We start from the raw sequence: 18,952 nt of genomic DNA on the forward strand, positions 1-18,952 counted from the left end.
GAAAGAGCAAAATCTGGAAGGCCTACCTCACAGAAGTGGTGGGGACCGGAGGAGATAACACATGGGAAACTGTGCTGTCAACCAAAAAGTGCTATATAAATAGGAGTTATTATCATCATGTCAAAAGAGTTAAGATGAGAGGTACTCCTTTTTCATGACCTTTGAAAACTGTGAACATACAAAAAATGAGACCTATTCTTCAAATATGTAATATAAAAATGAGTTTCTGTATCTCTGACATCTCTTGTTTTCTTACTGCAGGGAATTACAATTATATACCAGGTATACAGGTGCTTCCATACCATTTCAGGTGTTATGATGCCTTATGGGTACAAAAGAAGCCTAATTTACAATAGCAGCACCTTATAGGTATACAGGGTTTTTTACTTTTTAAAGTGTTTTCATATTCTTTATATGATTTATTTATTTATTTTTGTGAGGCAGTTGGGGTTAAGTGACCTGCCCAGGGTCACACAGCTAGTAAGTGTCAAGTGTCTGAGGTCGGATTTGAACTCAAGTACTCCTGAATCCAGGGCCGGTGCTCTATCCCTGTGCCACCTAGCTGCCCCCTTTATATGATTCAAGAGACTAATCTTCACATTATAAATACAAACCTCAAAAATATCTCTGAGAATACAAGTAAACTCTACTATAACTGAATCATTACCAAGAGAACTTGTGCCCAAGTGCCCAGATAGAAGATAAGCATTTTAAAACAATGTTTTGTAATAGATGCCACACTGAACATTCAGTCTCTAAACTAGTTCAGAACCATACAACGTAAATGGAAAGAAGTTGGGGCAGCTAGGTGGCGCAGTGGATAGAGCACTGGCCCTGGATTCAGGAGGACCTGACCCTAGGCAAGTCACTTAACCTCAACTGCCTCACCAAAAAAAAAAAGAAAAAAAGAAAAGAAAAGAAAAGAAAGGAAGGAAGGAGGGAAAGGCAGGGAAATATAGAGAAGAAAGGAAGGTGACATAACGACAGCAGCACAAGTTTCTAAACCATCAAGGTGTCCATCCCCAGCCATGATTTGCCCCACCTGGCGCCATGTTTCCGTCAGCCCACTGAAAGAAGCCGCACTGCTGCTCCCTCGGGTTTGAACACGTGTGGAACTGCCGCCCCTTGTTAGGCCCCTCCTTCTGCACCGTCCGAGTGATGGCAGGCTGGTTGCACATGCATGTGGTACTGCTGCTGCTGCTGTCACTGCCGTGGTTTCCAAAGCCATCTTGCCTTCTTCCAGAATCTGGGAAGTTTCCTTGGAAATGACTGGGAGGCCTCGTCCTTGAGGAAGGGACCATTTCTGTTCCCTGCTGACTATCAGCCCACAGGAAGAAGTTACAACTGCCCGTATTGCACTTGTAGAAGCGCCTGCCCTGATTGGGCCCTTCCTTGCGGACAGTGAGCAGGAGGGCCTCTTGGCCACAGTTACACATCACTGTGTTGTGATTCTCACTGATGGCTGCTAAGGGCACAAGTGTCCTGGCCGGGGGCTTAGGGGGTGCAGTTTGTTGTACTGTGGGAGAAATGGAGTGACTGCCCTGGTTGGTACCCATTCTATTCAGGGACTGGCTGATCTGTAAATGATTGGTAGGCTGGACTGCTGGCTGTGAAGCTCTGGAAGGGCCATTGGAAGATCTTAGGTCCAGGATCTGCATTAGGGTCTCATCACAACCTCCAATGCAGCCAACAAACTCCAGAGGCATGGTGGGAGGGACGCTTCCTCGCTTGAACTTTAATTTCAACCTGTTGGTTCCAAAAGAGAAGTCAAAACCAGGATATAGATGATCTTGCTTAATTAAGGGGAGATGTTAACTTTAAATATCTCCTTATTTTTTCCTTATAATTTTCCCCACCCTGCAGGATGTAGTCAACCTATGTATGTCAACTGGAACTGATCATATGTAGCAATTCTCATCCTTTCCAGGAGAGCAAAGAGTGTTAAGTATTTCTATTATTCCTAAATTGCAAACTTGAACTCATTTGCAGATCAAATCAGCCTAATCATCCAAATTCAAAAGTTGCCATTTTCTATGCTGTAGTCTTGATGTTTTTGTTTTGAAGTTATATGTTTTTAGTGAGGCAATTGGGGTTAAGTGACTTGCCCAGGGTCACACAGCTAGTAAGTGTCAAGTGTCTGAGGCCGGGTTTGAACTCGGGTCCTCCTAAATCCAGGGCCAGTGCTTTATCCACTGTGCCACCTAGCTGCCCCAGTCTTAATGTTTTTAAAAGACAAGACTATGATTAAAAAAATAAATGGTGGCGCAGTGGATAAAGCACCAGCCCTGGATTCAGGAGGACCTGAGTTTAAATCCGGCCTCAGACACTTGACACTTACTAGCTGTGTGACCCTGGGCAAGTCACTTAACCCTCATTACCCCACAAAAAAACCCAAAACAAAAAAAAAAATGAATAGTAAACTATTCTTAGAAATAACACAAAAAACATCTGGAAGAGAAAGAGAATATTACCATATTCTGTTTCCTCATGAAAGAGAAGAAGAGAAATAAAAGGAATTGTTCCTTATTCAACACCCCAACTCCTGGTTGAGCTGAGAAAGCCCTGGTAGAAATGAATGAAAGGGCCTAAGACCAGGACTCCTGATAATTTCCACTTCTTGATTAAAACCAAGAGCAATCCAACTGACTACACTGTAACAAAAAGCATGAGCTCTTTTGGGGGTGCCTCAGACTTGCCTGTAAACAGGATGTGGCTTGCAGACTGGACACACACTCTCATCCTTACTGGCTTCTAGAACGGAATCTGGAAACCATACAGCTTTTCGGCAATCCGGATAACCCATGCAGCTGAGGTAGAAGCTATGGAATAAAGTCAATCTGGTTATCTGAAAAGATACTACTTACCTTGAAGCTAGAGTCAAACATTTAGAAGTTTGTCATCTATCTTCAACCTAAGTCTTCCCCAATCAACCCTAATAGCCGATTATTCTGAAGAGAAAGCTTAATGGGACATACAAGAACTAATCTTGAACATCTAATAATAATGTATAATAAACATATTTCTCATGGATAGGCAAAATGAAATAGCTTGGTATTTATTAGTATGTAAAACTTCTGGGACACCTCTTAGTCACAAACCTCAAGATTTACTTAGATTATCAACCATATGACTTAATTGACTATTTCTTTGAAGTTTGCCTTGGTTGCTATTTTTACCAGGAAAAGCAAAAATAATTTAAAGGGTAAATTCTGATTCTAATATAAACTTACTTAAATATGGATCACCGATTAATACAAGTTATTAATCCCAACCCATCTCATGCCACTGAAGTTAGCATTTCTCCTCTGTCTCTAGATCACCCACATCCTGCCCCACAGTTGTGGGTAGTATCCAGGATTCTGTCCTGGGCCCACATTTCTCTCCAAATTCTTCCGCTTAGTGACATCATTGGCTCCCATGGTTTACTTAGCATCTCTATGCTGATGAGTCTCAGATTTCTCTAACTGGTCATGGTTTCTCCTGTGTTCCAGTCGAGCATCACTAGCTGCCTACGGGACATTTCCCACCAGACAGAATCCAGGCATCTCACACTCTACATGTCCAAGAAAGCTCATTATCTTTCTCCCTGAACCCATCTCTTCAGAGCTTTCCAGTTTTTGTAGAAGGTAGGACTATCCCTTGAGTCACACGGGTGCGAAACATCAGTCATGCTCCACGCTCTGCTGCCCGCACCCACATACCCACCCAGCTGCCAGTTCTCATTGACTTGCTCTCCACCACATCTCCCCAGTCCCCCTGCTCTCCCCTTACATGACCCCTATTACAGTTTAGGTCCTCATTACCTCTCCTCCTGGACTCCTGCATAGCTTCCACATGGCTGCCAAAGTGATTTTTCTAGAGCACAGGTCTGACCATGTAATTCCTCTGTGCAATACATGTCAGTACTCCCTATTACCTCTGGATTAAATATGAGCCCCTTTGGCACATAAGGCCCTCTATAACCTGGCTTTACCATACCCTTCCAGCCTTACACATTATTCCTCTTTCCACATTCTTTGGCTGCTCGGTCACACTTGCCTTCCTGCTGCTCTTGACACATGATGGTTCCTCCCTCTTCTGTTTCTGCCTTCAAAGAAGGTCTGGAATGAACTTCCTCCCCACGCTGCTGCTTAGAATCACTGGCTTCCTTCAAAGTTCCGCTCAACCACCACCTCCAACATGAAACCTTTCCTGTTCCCCCCACGCTACCAATGCCTTCACCCGAAATTACCTTGTTTTTATATGGTATCTATTTTGCATTACTTCTATATGCAAGTCTTATCTCCTAAAACAGAAGCTAAGTTCCTCTAGGCGAGGGACTGTTTCACTTTTTCTTTCTCTGATGGCTAGCACATAGTAGGTGCTTATTAAGTGCTTACTGTCTGACTCACTCTTCTCTCCAGAGATGGGGCTACAACCAAAGGCAAACATTTTCTCCCCTCATATCCCCAAGCAGTCTGTCTGAGTGTCCAAAGACAAATGATCTCAGGCAGTGCAAACCTGTTCTCTGATTCAAATTTTGAACCTTCAGGTGAACCTGATCAAAAGTAAAGACCACTGAATGAAATACATTACTCTGAACATTCAAAGAAGTCAACAAAGCCTTCTACAACTCATCAACCTGTTCACATAGTCCCAGGAGACCTACTGCATTGAGAGTGTGATGACAAGCATGGAAGCCTCTCAGAGACACAAAATAAACTGATACTGTAAGTGCTCAAATACCGCAAGTGGAAACTTCTAGACAAAGAGAACATTAGACAGAACGGACCCGCCATTCTTCCTCCTCTTGAGCACCATGTCTTTGTTACATTGTGGACATTTCTTGATAGTCACTGGCATTGCTGGGTAGATTTCTTCTTGCCCAACTGCTGGGGCCATTTCTCCAAAATACTGAGACAACGCTTCATCCAGCCTAGAGGGAAGACACACATGCACACGTATCAGCCTGCTCACTCTGTGGCTATTTTCACAGTTGTGTATATACAAAACACACACCTATCATTCCTGACCACTGAACCCGTCCAGTTACGGTTGTCATGGAAAAGAGGCTGCAGGTCAGTGGTGAGCTAGTAGAGCAGCTCCTGACGGTTCTTTACTCTGGTTCCTGGCATATGGTCAGCAAGAGGCAGGGACAGAGTCGCCACTTTCACCACTGTTCATCCCCTGGTTAGAACCAGGGTATCTGGGAGAGGCAGGTATGTCACAAACATGCCTAGCAGAGTTTCTAAAAGGTAAGTGAGATCGCTTGGGTTTTCAATCAAATCAGGTCCTGTGCTTGCTTTCAAAATCAGAGCAGTGGAAAACAAGAGGTGGCTTCCAATCAAAAACAATACATGCCTCTCATTAATCAGCAGCTTAAAAAAAATGGAATATCTGCCCAAACTAAGACTAAGAGCCCAATTAAAAACAGTTTTGGGGTGAAGGAACAGACACTATCTCTTAAAATGTCACTCAAGGTTCAGATCGAAGGTCCTCTCTTACACAGAGCCTTTTCTGACTCCCTACTCCAAACTTCTTGTTGTTTAGTCATTTCAGTTGTGTCCAACTCTTCATGACCCCACTTGGTGTTTTACTGGCAAAGATACAGGTTCGGCCACTTCCTTCTTCAGCTCATTTTACAGATGAGGAAACTGAGGCAGAATTAAGTGATATCCCCAGGGTCACATAGCTAGTGTCTGAGATAGAATTTGAACTCAGGTCTTCCTGCTTCCAAGCCCAGCACTCCATCCACCCCCCACTGCAAATTACTCTGCATTTACTCAGTATACATTTTGCATCGACTTTTCTGGGTACATGTTATTAGAACATGTTGCAGTAAGGGGCTTTTTCATTTCTTGCCTTTACATCCCCAGCATGTAGCACTCCGAAAACCTGCTAAGTACCTTACAGCAACCTTGTGAGGCAGGGACTTCCAGTGTTCCTGTCTCTATTTTACAGAAGGAAAAAAAGAGGTTCAGATAAGTTAAGGGACTTGCCCATGGTCAGTCTGCTAGTAAATGCTGGAAGTGGGTTTTGAACCCAGGTCTTCCTGATTCCAGGTGTACATATGACATTATGTTAAGAGAAACTCCTGCTGCAAAGTATTTGAATCTGATCTGATGAAGAAATAATTTCAGGGGGCAGCTAGGTGGTGCAGTGGATAAAGCACTGGCCCTGGATTCAGGAGGACCTGAGATCAAATCTGACCTCACGACACTTGACACTAGCTGTGTGACCCTGGGCAAGTCACTTAACCCTCACTGCCCCAACCCCCCAAAAAAGTTTCAGCCAGATACTAGCACCAAAACTTTAGAAATAGGGGCAGCTAGATGACGCAGTGAACAGAGCACCGGCCCTGGAATCAGGAGGACCTGAGTTCAAATCCGGCCTCAAACACCTAACAATCACTAGCTATGTGACCCTAGGCAAGTCACTTGACCCCAACTGCCTCACCAAAAAAACCCCACCAAAACCAAAAAAAAAACAAAAACCACTTTAGAAATATCCAAAGTCGAGGCACCAAGGAAATGGGCCACAGCCCTGGGCCATTCACAGCAAGGCACAGGTTTGTGAGGAAGGAGGAGTTAACCACAGACTAACAACCCAAAGCATCAGCAATGCCCATGTCTCTGCTCTGGCCTCCAATACTTGTTTTAAATAAGAACAGGAAGCAAATATATCCTGATTCCCTCAAAGGATCTCAAGTTACATGGTTCTTGGACTAGGAAGGTCTCACTTCTACTCACTTGTTGGCGTGGGCCACAGCTTCGATGAAAACTTGCTTATATTTCTCGATTTGCTGTCTCAGGACCACATGCTTATCCTTTTTCCCCTCGCAAATAAGTTTCAGGTCAGCTTCTAGCTCAGCCCGGAGGTCAGGCTTAGACATCTCATAGCCCATGGAATCATAACCTACCAAGGGAAAGACTATGACTGGTAAACCCAACATGGCTCCTCTGTGGGAGTAGCAGGAAACCTCCCACTCGCCCTGAGGAGGGAGAGAACTCTGCTCTTACCTTCCACCAGCCCCATGCCCAAATGTCCTGGGAGGAAACGTTTATCGGTGGTGAGTCCTACATACATCCGTGATTTGATGGTCTCGATGTGCTCCGCGTGAGTCGCATCAGTCCCTGGAAAGAATTTCAGTCACTTTGGGAGTGCAGACAAAACTCCAGGTTAACAATCTATTGGAAGTGAACTATGTTTAGTTTCTGTCCGACCCAAGAGGTTCCACAATAACGGCTTTTTGAAAACATGTTGACTTTTGGGAATGCCCAACTTTTGTAGGGCCCTTGGGGCAAGAAGCAAACAATCATTTTTGGTAGGCATCTGCTATGAGCCAGGGACTGTGCTGAGCATTTTACAAATATTATCTGAGTCGATCCTCAGTGATCGACTACCTCAGTGAGGCAGGTACTACTCTGTCTCTGATTTTACAGATGAGGAAACTGAGGTAGAGAGCCATTAAGTGTGACCCAGGGTCATACAGCTAGTCAGAGATCGGATTTGGATCCACAGCTTCCTAAGTTCAGGTACAATGTTCTATATACTGCATTACCTAGCTGCTTCTTAGTGACTAATTGGTAGCGATGATAAGCCAGTGGTGTAGAGAACAACATAAACTGACCAAAATAAATAGTAATCTTTACTGCCATGATGACAGTGAAGAATTAGACAAATATAGTTGCTTTATTTGGCCTCATGGCTCAGGTTAATGCAAAGACATGGGTTTGGAAATTAATAGGAAATCGGTACTTGGGAAGCCACTACAAACAACAGCTTTATTTTTATGTGGTGTAGCAAGCAGGCAAAAAAAAACCCCAACCCCCCCCCCCCCACACACACACACACATTACAAGCAATATAAACAGACAGGTTCATCCCCATGGATACAAGAAACTCACCCCACTCGAGGGAGAGGGACTTGGGTCATGGACAGAACACACTCAAAGTTAGGGTTCAAGCAGGAAGTTATATAACCTAAAACCAGGCTTCATGGAGAAGAGATAATAGGTGCCAGACGTGGGAGGGGGGAGACCCATATGTGGTGGGAAGTTCTTGGGGTAACTAATTGATCCTAGGCTTGGGTGAGGCTTGGGTAGGGGGAGTTTCTTTGTTGGGACTAAAAATTTGGAGAGAGTTTGAGTCAGTTATATGAGGCAGCAGGAAAGGAGTGACTCAGGCCACTGCAGATGGCCAAGAGTTTTTATCCAATCAGAAGCTTCAAGCACGAACTTACTGACATGATTAATGTAAATCAAAACAGTGGAAAAGTACAAACCTGTCTGGCAAAGCCTTATATGCTTTATGGGCATTGAGACTGTTTAACTTAAGTGACTCCATATTGGAGTCCTATCATTATAACATCTACCAATATAAAAATTACAATGATCACAACAGTGAAGCACTTATTAAAATTCCTAATTTGTAAAGCTCTGTCAGAATTACTTCCAGTTACTACACACATGATGGGAAAAGTCATTTGACTACTCTGGGCCTCAGTTTTCTTATCTGTAAAGGAAGGACATTAAGCTAGATGAGCTTTACAATCCTTTCATTTTGAAAAGTTTATGATTCTCAGTTTTTTATAAAATGCCAACAAAGGAAATTCTCTACTGCAGTCAAACATGTGATCACCCTTTGGCTAAAGGAAATGCCCACTCATAGTAGGGTTCCCTGACACCACCCCAGAAGGATTCCTGACCAATGCCGTGTTTCTCCATGAGGGCAATAAGATCTGCTTCTGTGAGGAGTTGGGGTGGGCTGGTCTCACCATCCACCATTTCAACTGTGGTCGGCTGGAAGCGGGAGCCTTTTTCATACATGGGAATGACCTGAAAAAGCAACAGACTCTTGTCAAATATTTTGTTAGTCATGTTAATATAAAATGCAATTTCAAAATCAAAGAAAATCTACAAGTGTCTGGCCCTGCCTTGTACCACACCCCAAGAGATCAATGGGGTTCATGAAGAGTCAGGTCAATCAATGCTAGGCAACACCACGCACACTCTGCACAAAAGAGTCTTCACTGGGTTTGAGATGCAAAATGTAAAATCCCACTAGCTATTAAAGGCATCTAAATCAAAACAATTTCCAAACTACCATTATACACCTGTTAAGCTATGAAAAAAAAATATTTTAAACCAATAAAACCCAAACTTCAGTCAACCAATATACAGCCTTAAAGTCCCTGTTATGTCAGACTGTGTGTTGGCTGGGAGAATAAGCACAAAAATTGAAGTTCTTGTTCTCAAGATTACGTTCTCTTGAGTAAAACAACACATACATATGTGTATGTTTACATATTCACAAATATATGGTAAATATACACAAAATAAATATAAAGTAATCTCAAGGGTGGGGCCGCTAATAGCTGAGAAAATCAAGAAAGGCCTCATGTCAAAGGCAGGGCTTATGCCGAGCTTAAAGTAAAACTAGGGATCCTAAGAGGTAGAAGTAAGGGACTGGGTATGGAGATAAGAGATGGGAGTGTGGTATGTGAAAAGCAGCAAGGCCAGTAATGGGTAATAAGGCTTGAAAAGTAAACTGGAGTCAGGTTATGAAGGGCTTTAAATGCCAGAGAAATTTGCATTTGATCCTAGAGGCAATAGGAGCCATTGGGTTCTCTTGAGTAGGGGACATACATGTTAAACCTAGGTTTGAGAAAAATCACTTTGACAACTAAAAAGCTAGAGTAGAGAGGGGAAGGATTGGAAGCAGAAGTCTACTTGCAATAGTAGTACAGTCCATGAGGACCTGAATTCTTGTGGTGACCACATGAGGAGAAAGAAACAGAGAGTTGGGGCAGCTAGGTGGCGCAGTGGATAGAGAACCGGCCCTGGATTCAGGAGGACCTGAGTTCAAATCTGGCCTCAGATACTTGACATTTACTAGCTGTGTGACCCTGGGCAAGTCACTTAACCCTGACTGCCCTGCAAAAAAACAAAACAAAACAGAAAAAAAAAGAAAAAGAAAAAGGAAACAGTTGCCATGGAGACAGAATCAACAAAAACCCAAATGATGGGATATGTATGGTATAAGGGGAAGTGGAAGTTGAGGGTGACAATGGTTCTGTTTTGAACGTGTTGAGTCTGAGATACCTGCAGGAACTTCAGTAGGAAATGTTCCAGAGGTAGCTGGTGATATAACACTAGCTCAGTGAGAGACCAGGGCTGAACAGATCAGGGAGTCATCTGCACCGAGATGATAACTGAGAGTTGATGAGATTACCAAGTGAAAGTATTTCAAGAGTAAGGGGGCAGCTAGGTGGTGCAGTGGATAAAGTACCAACCTGAGTTCAAATCCAGCCTCAGACACTTGTGTTAAGGGCTAAAATTCTAGCTAAACTGTCTAAACTATTTAATGAGTGGTCACCAATAAATTATAAGCTTTAGCAAGAGTTAGGCTTTTAGGCATTTATTAAGGAGAATAAGAATTTGGTAAAGAGAGAGAAAAAGGCATAGATTCCTATCTATTAAAGGGAGAGCACATTTCTAGCTCCGCTCTCCACCAGAGTCCAGAGGAAAAAGCGCGAGACTGAGCGCCAGTCTCTTCTTTCCTCCTCCCACTAGCCCGCATCACTTCCTGATGCCAAAGAAAAGACTCCTGGTCTTGCCCTCAAAGACCTTCGCTTCATGGGCAGAACTCTTCTACAGTAAGTCTCCAGCAGGTGGCGTCATTCCAATCGTTACACTTGACACCAACTGTGTGACCCTGGGCAAGTCACTTAACCCTCATTGCCCCGCCAAAAAAAAAAAAAAGAAAAGAAAAGAAAAAAGAGTGAAACATAGGGAAAGATGGAAAGATAGGAGGTTATACCCAGAAGAATTTTAGAATTACTGGTCATAGAATCTCTCTGAGGACAGAAATGTTTTCATTTTTGTCTTTGTAGCTCATCTTTATATAATGGGTGGCACACAGTAGGCATGTAATAAATGCTTGCTGATTAATTAGAAGTGGAATACTCATGGGGGATAGTGGGGTGAAGGGGTGTGACTATCCCTGTATGGCTGAGGTGAAGGCAGGGAGGAGGTCTTCAGAGTTGAAGAGAGCCTGAGGTGGGGAGAGCAGCAGCAACACAGGCTCATCAGTACAATGCTTAGTATTACCAGAGAGAACTCTGGTAACATGTATTAAGACCTATATAACTGTTCAGTGTTTCTGTCCAGCTTATTCCACTTTGGTGAACATTCCCCCAACCCCCACCCCAAGAAAATAACACAAGATTAAAAAATAGTAATTTGTACAAAGATGCTCAAAATAGTTGCCATTTATGGAAATGTAAAATCTAGATCCAACCTGAGTGACAAACAATAGGAAAATCAGCAAACTGCTATGTTAAAATGTTGGAGTAATACTGAGTTACTGAAAACCAGTAGGTAAAAAATGCTAACATGTAGAAATGATCAGAGGCATACTCTATATGAAGGCTGTACCAACCAACCTGATTCTGAAGTAAACCCTGCTATGTTATTTGGCTAATCCCCCATTTATAATATTTACTGTTCCTATGAAACTATTCCAAGACTTTTTTGCTTAATATTATTTTTGTTTTGTTTTATTTTGTTTTTTGGTGGGGCAATGAGAGTTAAGTGACTTGCCCAGGGTCACATAGCTAGTAAGTGTCAAGTGTCTGAGGCCGCATTTGAACTTAGGTCCTCCTGAATCCAGGGACGGTGCTTTATCCACTGTGCCACCTAGCTGCCCCAATATTGCTTTCTAAGAACCAATATCAATAGAAGGGGGTATACAAGTATTTAAAATAATAAGTGGAAAAGGAAAAAATTAGAACATAAAATGGTATGTATATATGTATATACTTTATTGTGTGTGTGTGTGTGTGTGTGTGTGTTTTGGGGACGGGGCAATTAGGGTTAAGTGACTTTGCCCAGGGTCACACAGCTAGTAAGTGTCAAGTCTCTGAGGTCATATTTGAGCTCAGGAACTCCTGACTCCAAGGCTGGTGCTCTATCCACTGTGCCACCTAGCTGCCCCTTACTTTTTTTTTTTTAATTTTTTTTGTGTGCATACATATGTACTTTAACAAAGACTGGAAAAAGGATTTGTAGATAAGATGGTATAGTCAAAAGCACCAAATTTAGAATCTGAAGTTCTGTAGTCAAGTCTCAGTTCTGACATTTCTTATCTAAGTGAATTGGAACAACTCATTCTGCAGGCTGGAGCCCCATTTGTATAATACTTCCATGATCCACTTTTCAGGGCTGTGAAGAATACAGTCTAAAAACCTTAAAGTGTTATTATTGTTGAGTTGCATATTGATTGAGTTTCATCTTTGCAGGAAAGGGGAGAGTAAATTTATGATTTCTTTAGTTTCCTTTTTTTAAAGAAACAACCTGGCTTTTGCCTAGGGTTAACTTCCCCCAAAATACAACTGAAAATGTAAACAACCTGATATATATAAAAAATTTACTCCCTTAGAGTTAATGAATGTCTGTGTTATTTGAACCCACCTTGTCACTCCATCTGTCATATATATAAACATCCAGATAGTTTCTGGCCAGAATCATGAGACCATGAGCAACGAAGCGCTCTTGAGCAATATCAATCTCTACAGTTGTTTCCTGTCCCTGAGCATCCTCGGAGCAGCAGGCTAGGAAATGGCGAACAATAAACTCATACAGTCGTTGTTCATTCCCCTAATAAGGAAAAAATCAACAACCCAGGAGGTCAGTTAAAAATCATCTTTGATCCACTTTTCAATTACAAATTCTGAAAGCCTTTGGTACCACATTCTCCCTAACACTGGGTACAAATGTGGAAAAAACAAAATGGAACTTCCAGATGTCTAAAATTTTAGATTACTTTAGAATAACACTAATCAAGATATAAAGAGTCATAAAAAGAAAAAGAGAGTAAATCAATCTAAAATAATAATAATGGGAAGTAGTCTTGTCTATGTCTTCAGGGATTAATTTTAAAAGGAAAACATGATATAATTCAGTTCATATTAATAAGTTGTATATATGCATGCATGTATGCATGTCTACACACACACACACACACACACACACACATCCCACTTGTTATAACACAACTGGACTTGAAAAAGTTTTTCATTTCACAAAATTGACTGAGCCTACATTAATTACTATACATTATTAATCAATCACTTGACAGTTATTTACCAATTATCTATGAAATCAGCAGTATGCTAGGCCATGGCAAGAGCTGCACAAATAGGTCAATAACCTTTAGGAGAATACAAATTAACTAACGTACAGGAAACAATAAATTAATTAAGTATATGATACTGACTATATGTACAACCTTAACTCTATGGTACTAACTACATATATGAAAGAGTATGGCATATATGATACTGATTATATGTACAACATATACTACATCATACTAACTCCATATACTCCATATACACACAATGTATATACTATGGTAGATATGATATTGACTATACCTATATATGTTGTACATAGAATCAGTACCTTATAGTATTTGTTATATGTGTACAACAGTTCAGAGAAAGGAGAGCTCTGAGTGTGCTAGAAGTAGTCAAGAAAGGCTTTATAGGAAGGGGATGAGACCTGATTAGGCACTTAAGGGATGGGTAGAACTTGAATAGACAAAGAGTTAAGAAAAGCATTCCAGCAGGAAGTAGAGGGATAGAGGGGGGTCAAAAGGGATACCAAAGCATGTATCTCAAAGGTGAAGAAGGACCCTGAGAAAATGTTAATGTAATTACTTAACACAAGTGAAATTCCTGCTTGCCACATCAGGATACTCTAGATGGTACAGCATGCAAAATGAATGGGAGGGTTTTTAGCATAGGATCAACAGAACTTGTACAGACTTACCTGCAAGTTACAAGTGTATTTTGTGGGGTGAATGGGAGGATGAGCTTGATCAGATTTTTTCCCGTTACGAGGGTTAGGGCCACCCCTATCTAGAATTCTCTGGGCAAAGGCTCCCCATTGTTGGTCATGTATCTGCTGCTGCACCAAAGCTGTCAGGTTTAAGTCTTGGGGGAAAATATTTGTCTCAGTTCGGGGATAGCTGATATACCTTAAAACAAAAGCAGACAGATATTTACAAACAATTCTGAATTAGTTCAATTGGCATTTACAAAAGCTAACGACTTGACAGAACTGGGGTTCAGTTATCAGCTTAACACAGTTAGTGCAACTGTCACAGAGAATTCAACAAATTCAACAATTCAATTCGACAAATATTTATGAAATATTTGCTAGGAAGACACGAAATAGTATCCTAATACTTTAAAGATCTGTGATTTTATCAGGGCATTTATCTAAGGATGAAGACCGCAGTCACTCTAGCACTTAGCAATGTTTAAAAGCTGCTTAGGCAGAAAAAAAAATCATTCTGTAGCCCACATGATGTTACGCCTCTTCAAATTGAGCCAGAATAATCTTTGGACAACAAATATATCGTATGTGTATTATAACTTTCCACCTTAGTAAGGCCTGCCAAAGCTTGTGCTCCAATGGCCCACAAAGCCTTTGAAAAGGTCAGGGTCATGTCTATCTCATGATAAGACACTGGGGTAAAACTTGAGTGGCAAATATACAAAAATTAAATTAAAAAGTCCCTTCCCTCATAAATCTTACATTCTTGCAGAGGAATGGAGTCTACAAAAAGTACAAAGTGGTCTGTGAAGTTCAAGGGAGAAAAAAAAATCAGTGCTACCTAGTAGTAAGATGGGGAGAGATCAGGAAAGTCTTTGTGAAGGAGATGGCATATGGAATGGGCCTTAAAGTACAGTTAGGATTTCAGTAGGTGAGAAAAAGCATTCCAGGCAAAATTTCAAAACACAACTTTATTAAAGGAATGATGGTAAGAAATTCCAAATCCAGCTTAGTTTAGCAACTGAGAGTATGGTAAGATAAGGAGGAAGAGTCTTGAATACCAGCTGAAGGAATCTGGTCTTTAATTGACAGATGATGGAGAATTACCAAGAATCAGAGTGGTGTAATGAAGAGAGGTTTTGTTTTTTATTTTGGGGGTTTTTTTTGCGGGGCAACAGGGGTTAAGTGACATGCTCAGGGTCACATACCTAGTAAGTGTCAAGTATCTGAGGCTGGATTTGAATTCAGGTCCTCCTGAATCCAGGGCCAGTGCTTTATCCACTGCACCACCTAGCTACCCTGAGAGTGTCAACCTTTGAGTCAAAAGCACATTAGCTCCACTATTTAACAAAAACTGCTGGGAGAACTGGTAAATAATATGGCAGAAACTAGGCACAGACAAACATCTCACATCATGTACCAAGATAAGGTCAACATGGGTACATGATTTAGAAAAAAGGGTGATTCCAGAAGCAAATTAGGAGCACAAGGAATAGTTTACCTGTTATATCTATGAAGGGAAGAATTATGACACAAGAGATAAAGAGCATTATGAAAAGCAAAATGGATAATTTAGATTATATTAAACCAAAAAGCTTTTTGTACAAACAAAACCAATGTAACCAAAATTAGAAGGAAAGGAAAAAAACTAGGGGAATTTTTTAATAGCAAATATCTCTGACAAAGGCCTCATTCCTCAAATTTATAGATAATTGAGTCAAATTTATAAGAATACATGTCATTCCTCAATTGATAAATTATCAAAGAATATGAACAGGCAGTTTTCAGATGAAGTCAAAGCTATCTATAGTCATATGAAAAAATGCTCTAAATCATTAATGATTAGAGAAATGTACATTAAAACAACTCTGAGGGGGCAGCTGGTAGCACAGTGGATAGAGCACCAGCCCTGGATTCAGGAGGACCTGAGTTCAAATCTGACCTCAGACACTTAACACTTACTAGCTGTGTGACCCTGGGCAAGTCACTTAACCCCAACTGCCTTGTAAAACAACAACAACAACAAAAAAGAAAAACAGAAACAAAACAAAACTCTGAGGTACCACTTTATACCTGTCAAGATTGGCTAATATGACAGAAAAGGAAATGGTAAATGATGGAGAAAATGTGAGATCACTGGGACACTAATTCATTGTTGGTGGAGTTGTGAACTGATCCAACTATCATGGAGAGCAATTTGGAACTATGGCCAATGGGTAATCAAACCGTGCATACCCTTTAATCCAGCAATACCACTACTAGGTCTGTATCCCAAAAAGATCACAAAAATGGGGAAAGAACCTACATGTACAAAACTATTTATAGCACCTCTATTTGTGATGGCAAAAAATTGGAAGTTGAGGGGATGCCCATTAACCAAGAAATGGCTGAACAAACCGTTGTATATGAATGTAATGGAATACTATTGTGCTATAAGAAATGATGAATAGGAGGATTTCAGAAAAATTGGAAAAGATTTACATGAACTGATGCTGAGTGAAATGAGCAGAAACTAGAGAACATTGTACATAGTAACAATAACATTGTACAATGATCACATATGACTGATTTAGGCAATACAATGATCTAAGACATTTCCAAAAGACTTGTGATGGAAAACATTATCCACATCTAGAGAAAAAAACTGATGGACTCTGAATGAAGATCAAAGCATACTTTTCACTTTTTTTGTTTTTATGTTTTTTCCTTTTGTTCTGTTTCTTCACAATATGACTAATGTAGAAATGTTTTATATAATTGCACATGTGTAACCTATATCAGATTGCTTTCTATCTTGGAGAAGGGAGGGAAAAAATTTGGAACTCAAAATCTTTCTCAAAAATATGATTTTTTTTTGGTGGGGCAATGAGGGTTAAGTGACTTGCCCAGGGTCACACAGGTAGTAAATGTCGTGTCTAAGGCCGAATTTCAACTCAGGTCCTCTTGAATCCAGGGCCTATGCTTTATCCACTGTGCCACCAGCTGCCCCCTCCAAAAAGTAAATGTTGAAAATTCTCTTTACAAGCAATTGGAAAAAATACTTTTATAAATACTATTAAATTAAATCAAATCAACAAACAAAAGAAAACTAAGTTCAAATCCTGCCTTTGATACCTACCAACAAAGTAACCCTAAGCAAGCCACTTAACTTCTCAATTTCCCAGCATTTCCTTAAGCAACCCTCTAAGATGACAGCTAGAGAACACAGAATTGGTGGAGGGAGAACCCTCACTGGAAAGATCCCTACAACTGATGAAATGATAGATCTGGACTGGAAAAAAGAAAACAAAAACATGTGAAGGATTTTATGCAGAGGACCTGACAATCAGATACATACGTGAGCAAGAGTAATCTGGCACCATTATGAAGAATAGATAGAGTGGAGAGAGAGTAGAATTAGCAGGAAGTCTCACAGAAGGCTATTACAATAGAACCTAACTGGGTGGGTACCAATGGAAACAGAAAGGAAAAAATGGACATAAGACATAATTGTGAATGTAGAATTGATAAGATTTGCAACTAACCGGATTTATGAGGTAAGAAGAGGAAACAAAGTGCACCAAGGTTACAAACATAAGTGACTAAGTAAATGGCAGTGCCAATGGCAGAAAGAGGCAAGTACAAAGAAGGAACATGTTTTTTAAGGAAAAGATATATTAACATTGAACAAGTTTAGTTCAGGTAGCTCTAAGATCTCAGTGATATGGTATAGTTTCCTAATGTGGTGAAAAGCAGCAGGTATTTTCATCAAGTCATCTTATTCAAATAAGTAAAGGCCAGCTTAGAAATACATGTGACAAAAAAAAAAGAAAAAAAAGAAAAAAGAAATACATGTGACAATAGGAAACATAGTGGATAGCAAGTGAGCATCTCTGGCTCACACTTTCAGCCTGGATACTGACTGAGATTTTGGACCATTCACTTAACCTCTCTGTGATTTAATACAAGAGTTAGAAGAGGCCTTAAAGATGATCCAGTCCAAAAGAAAAAGTGCTCTTCATCTAAAAGATACCCTAACCCTCCCCACCCCCAAACACACATATCCATAGAATTCATGTCTTCCTTATATTCCATCTTCTTTAGCTTGGCTACATTTGATAATTGGTCTGACCAGCCAAAGGTTGTCAATGCAGGGTTGGCAGAATGATCCCTTATCAAATATTTGGGGGTAGATGTTTCTCCTGTGGCCTTGAGTGGGAAGTTAGGGGTGGAGCATGCATACGATAAGCTCCTAACATCCTGAACTATGTCTAAAAGTCATTTTGGTTGCTACTGACAAAAATAGACTCTTTCATTCTAAGGCAGATAGGTGGCTTATGACAGGGTGACCCAAAGGTTGGGGAGAAAAGAGAGGTCCATTTGTCTGTGCCAATTTAGTTACTACTAGTTGAGTGCTATCAAAGCCCCAGCATGGGCAATCTTGCTGCTAAGTGGTTGGGGGCAAGATGTCTATTCATTTTTATACACAAATCTATGCTATAATCATTGATTAAACTGTGTAATGTTGATAGAATTACAGAATTTATAGAACAAGGGTTCTTAACCTGGGGTCTTCGAATAGATTTCAGGTCTATGAATTTGGATGGGGGGAAAATTGCATTTTATTTTCCTCTAACTAAAATAAAACATTTCCTTTAATTATGAATTTCCAAAATAAGACATTTCCATAAGGGCTCTATAGGCTCCACCAGATTGCCAAAGGGATCTACAACACCAAAAGGGCTAAGAACCTCTGTTCTAGACCAGAGATCATCCACTGTTTGTTGGGGTTTTTTTCCTCTGCTCTCAGCTGTGTATTTTATGTGTACACCTGTGTATTTTTCAACAAGGTTTCTGGCATATCCAGAATAGTGCACATGGTTGCCTTTGACAAGAGGAGAATAAAACTGTTCTAAGCATGTGTTTTCAGCATTCTTTTTTTTGTGCATTATTCAGCTGTATCAAAATGTATTTTCCTTTCTACTCTCTTCTTTCAGTTATCTTTATCAGTTATGTTTTTTCAAATTTTCTGTAAGAAGAGACTATGTAGAGGCAGCTAGGTGGTGCAGTGGATAAAGTACCAGCCCTGGATTCAGGAGTACCTGAGTTCAAATCTGGCCTCAGACACTTGACACTTACTAGCTGTGTGA

General features: G+C 40.7%; 1 protein-coding gene across 2 annotated transcripts in view; it reads right to left on the reverse strand.

Annotated features, from left to right (window-relative positions):
• TOP3A (DNA topoisomerase III alpha) overlaps positions 1 to 18,952 on the reverse strand; it is a 44,085-nt gene that overhangs the window by 2,969 nt on the left and 22,164 nt on the right. For both annotated transcript variants that reach the window (XM_043977758.1, XM_043977759.1), the window contains 8 exons: positions 13,815 to 14,022; positions 12,453 to 12,638; positions 8,687 to 8,816; positions 6,999 to 7,112; positions 6,729 to 6,894; positions 4,772 to 4,915; positions 2,697 to 2,819; positions 1,043 to 1,746 (listed from right to left, as the gene is read on the reverse strand). In XM_043977758.1, coding sequence (XP_043833693.1) covers positions 1,043 to 1,746; positions 2,697 to 2,819; positions 4,772 to 4,915; positions 6,729 to 6,894; positions 6,999 to 7,112; positions 8,687 to 8,816; positions 12,453 to 12,638; positions 13,815 to 14,022 — 1,775 coding nt within the window. The remainder of the gene's footprint in view (positions 1 to 1,042; positions 1,747 to 2,696; positions 2,820 to 4,771; positions 4,916 to 6,728; positions 6,895 to 6,998; positions 7,113 to 8,686; positions 8,817 to 12,452; positions 12,639 to 13,814; positions 14,023 to 18,952) is intronic.

Source organism: Dromiciops gliroides, chromosome 1 (genome assembly GCF_019393635.1).
Source record: "Dromiciops gliroides isolate mDroGli1 chromosome 1, mDroGli1.pri, whole genome shotgun sequence".
In the NCBI taxonomy this organism is placed as follows: Eukaryota; Metazoa; Chordata; class Mammalia; order Microbiotheria; family Microbiotheriidae; genus Dromiciops; species Dromiciops gliroides.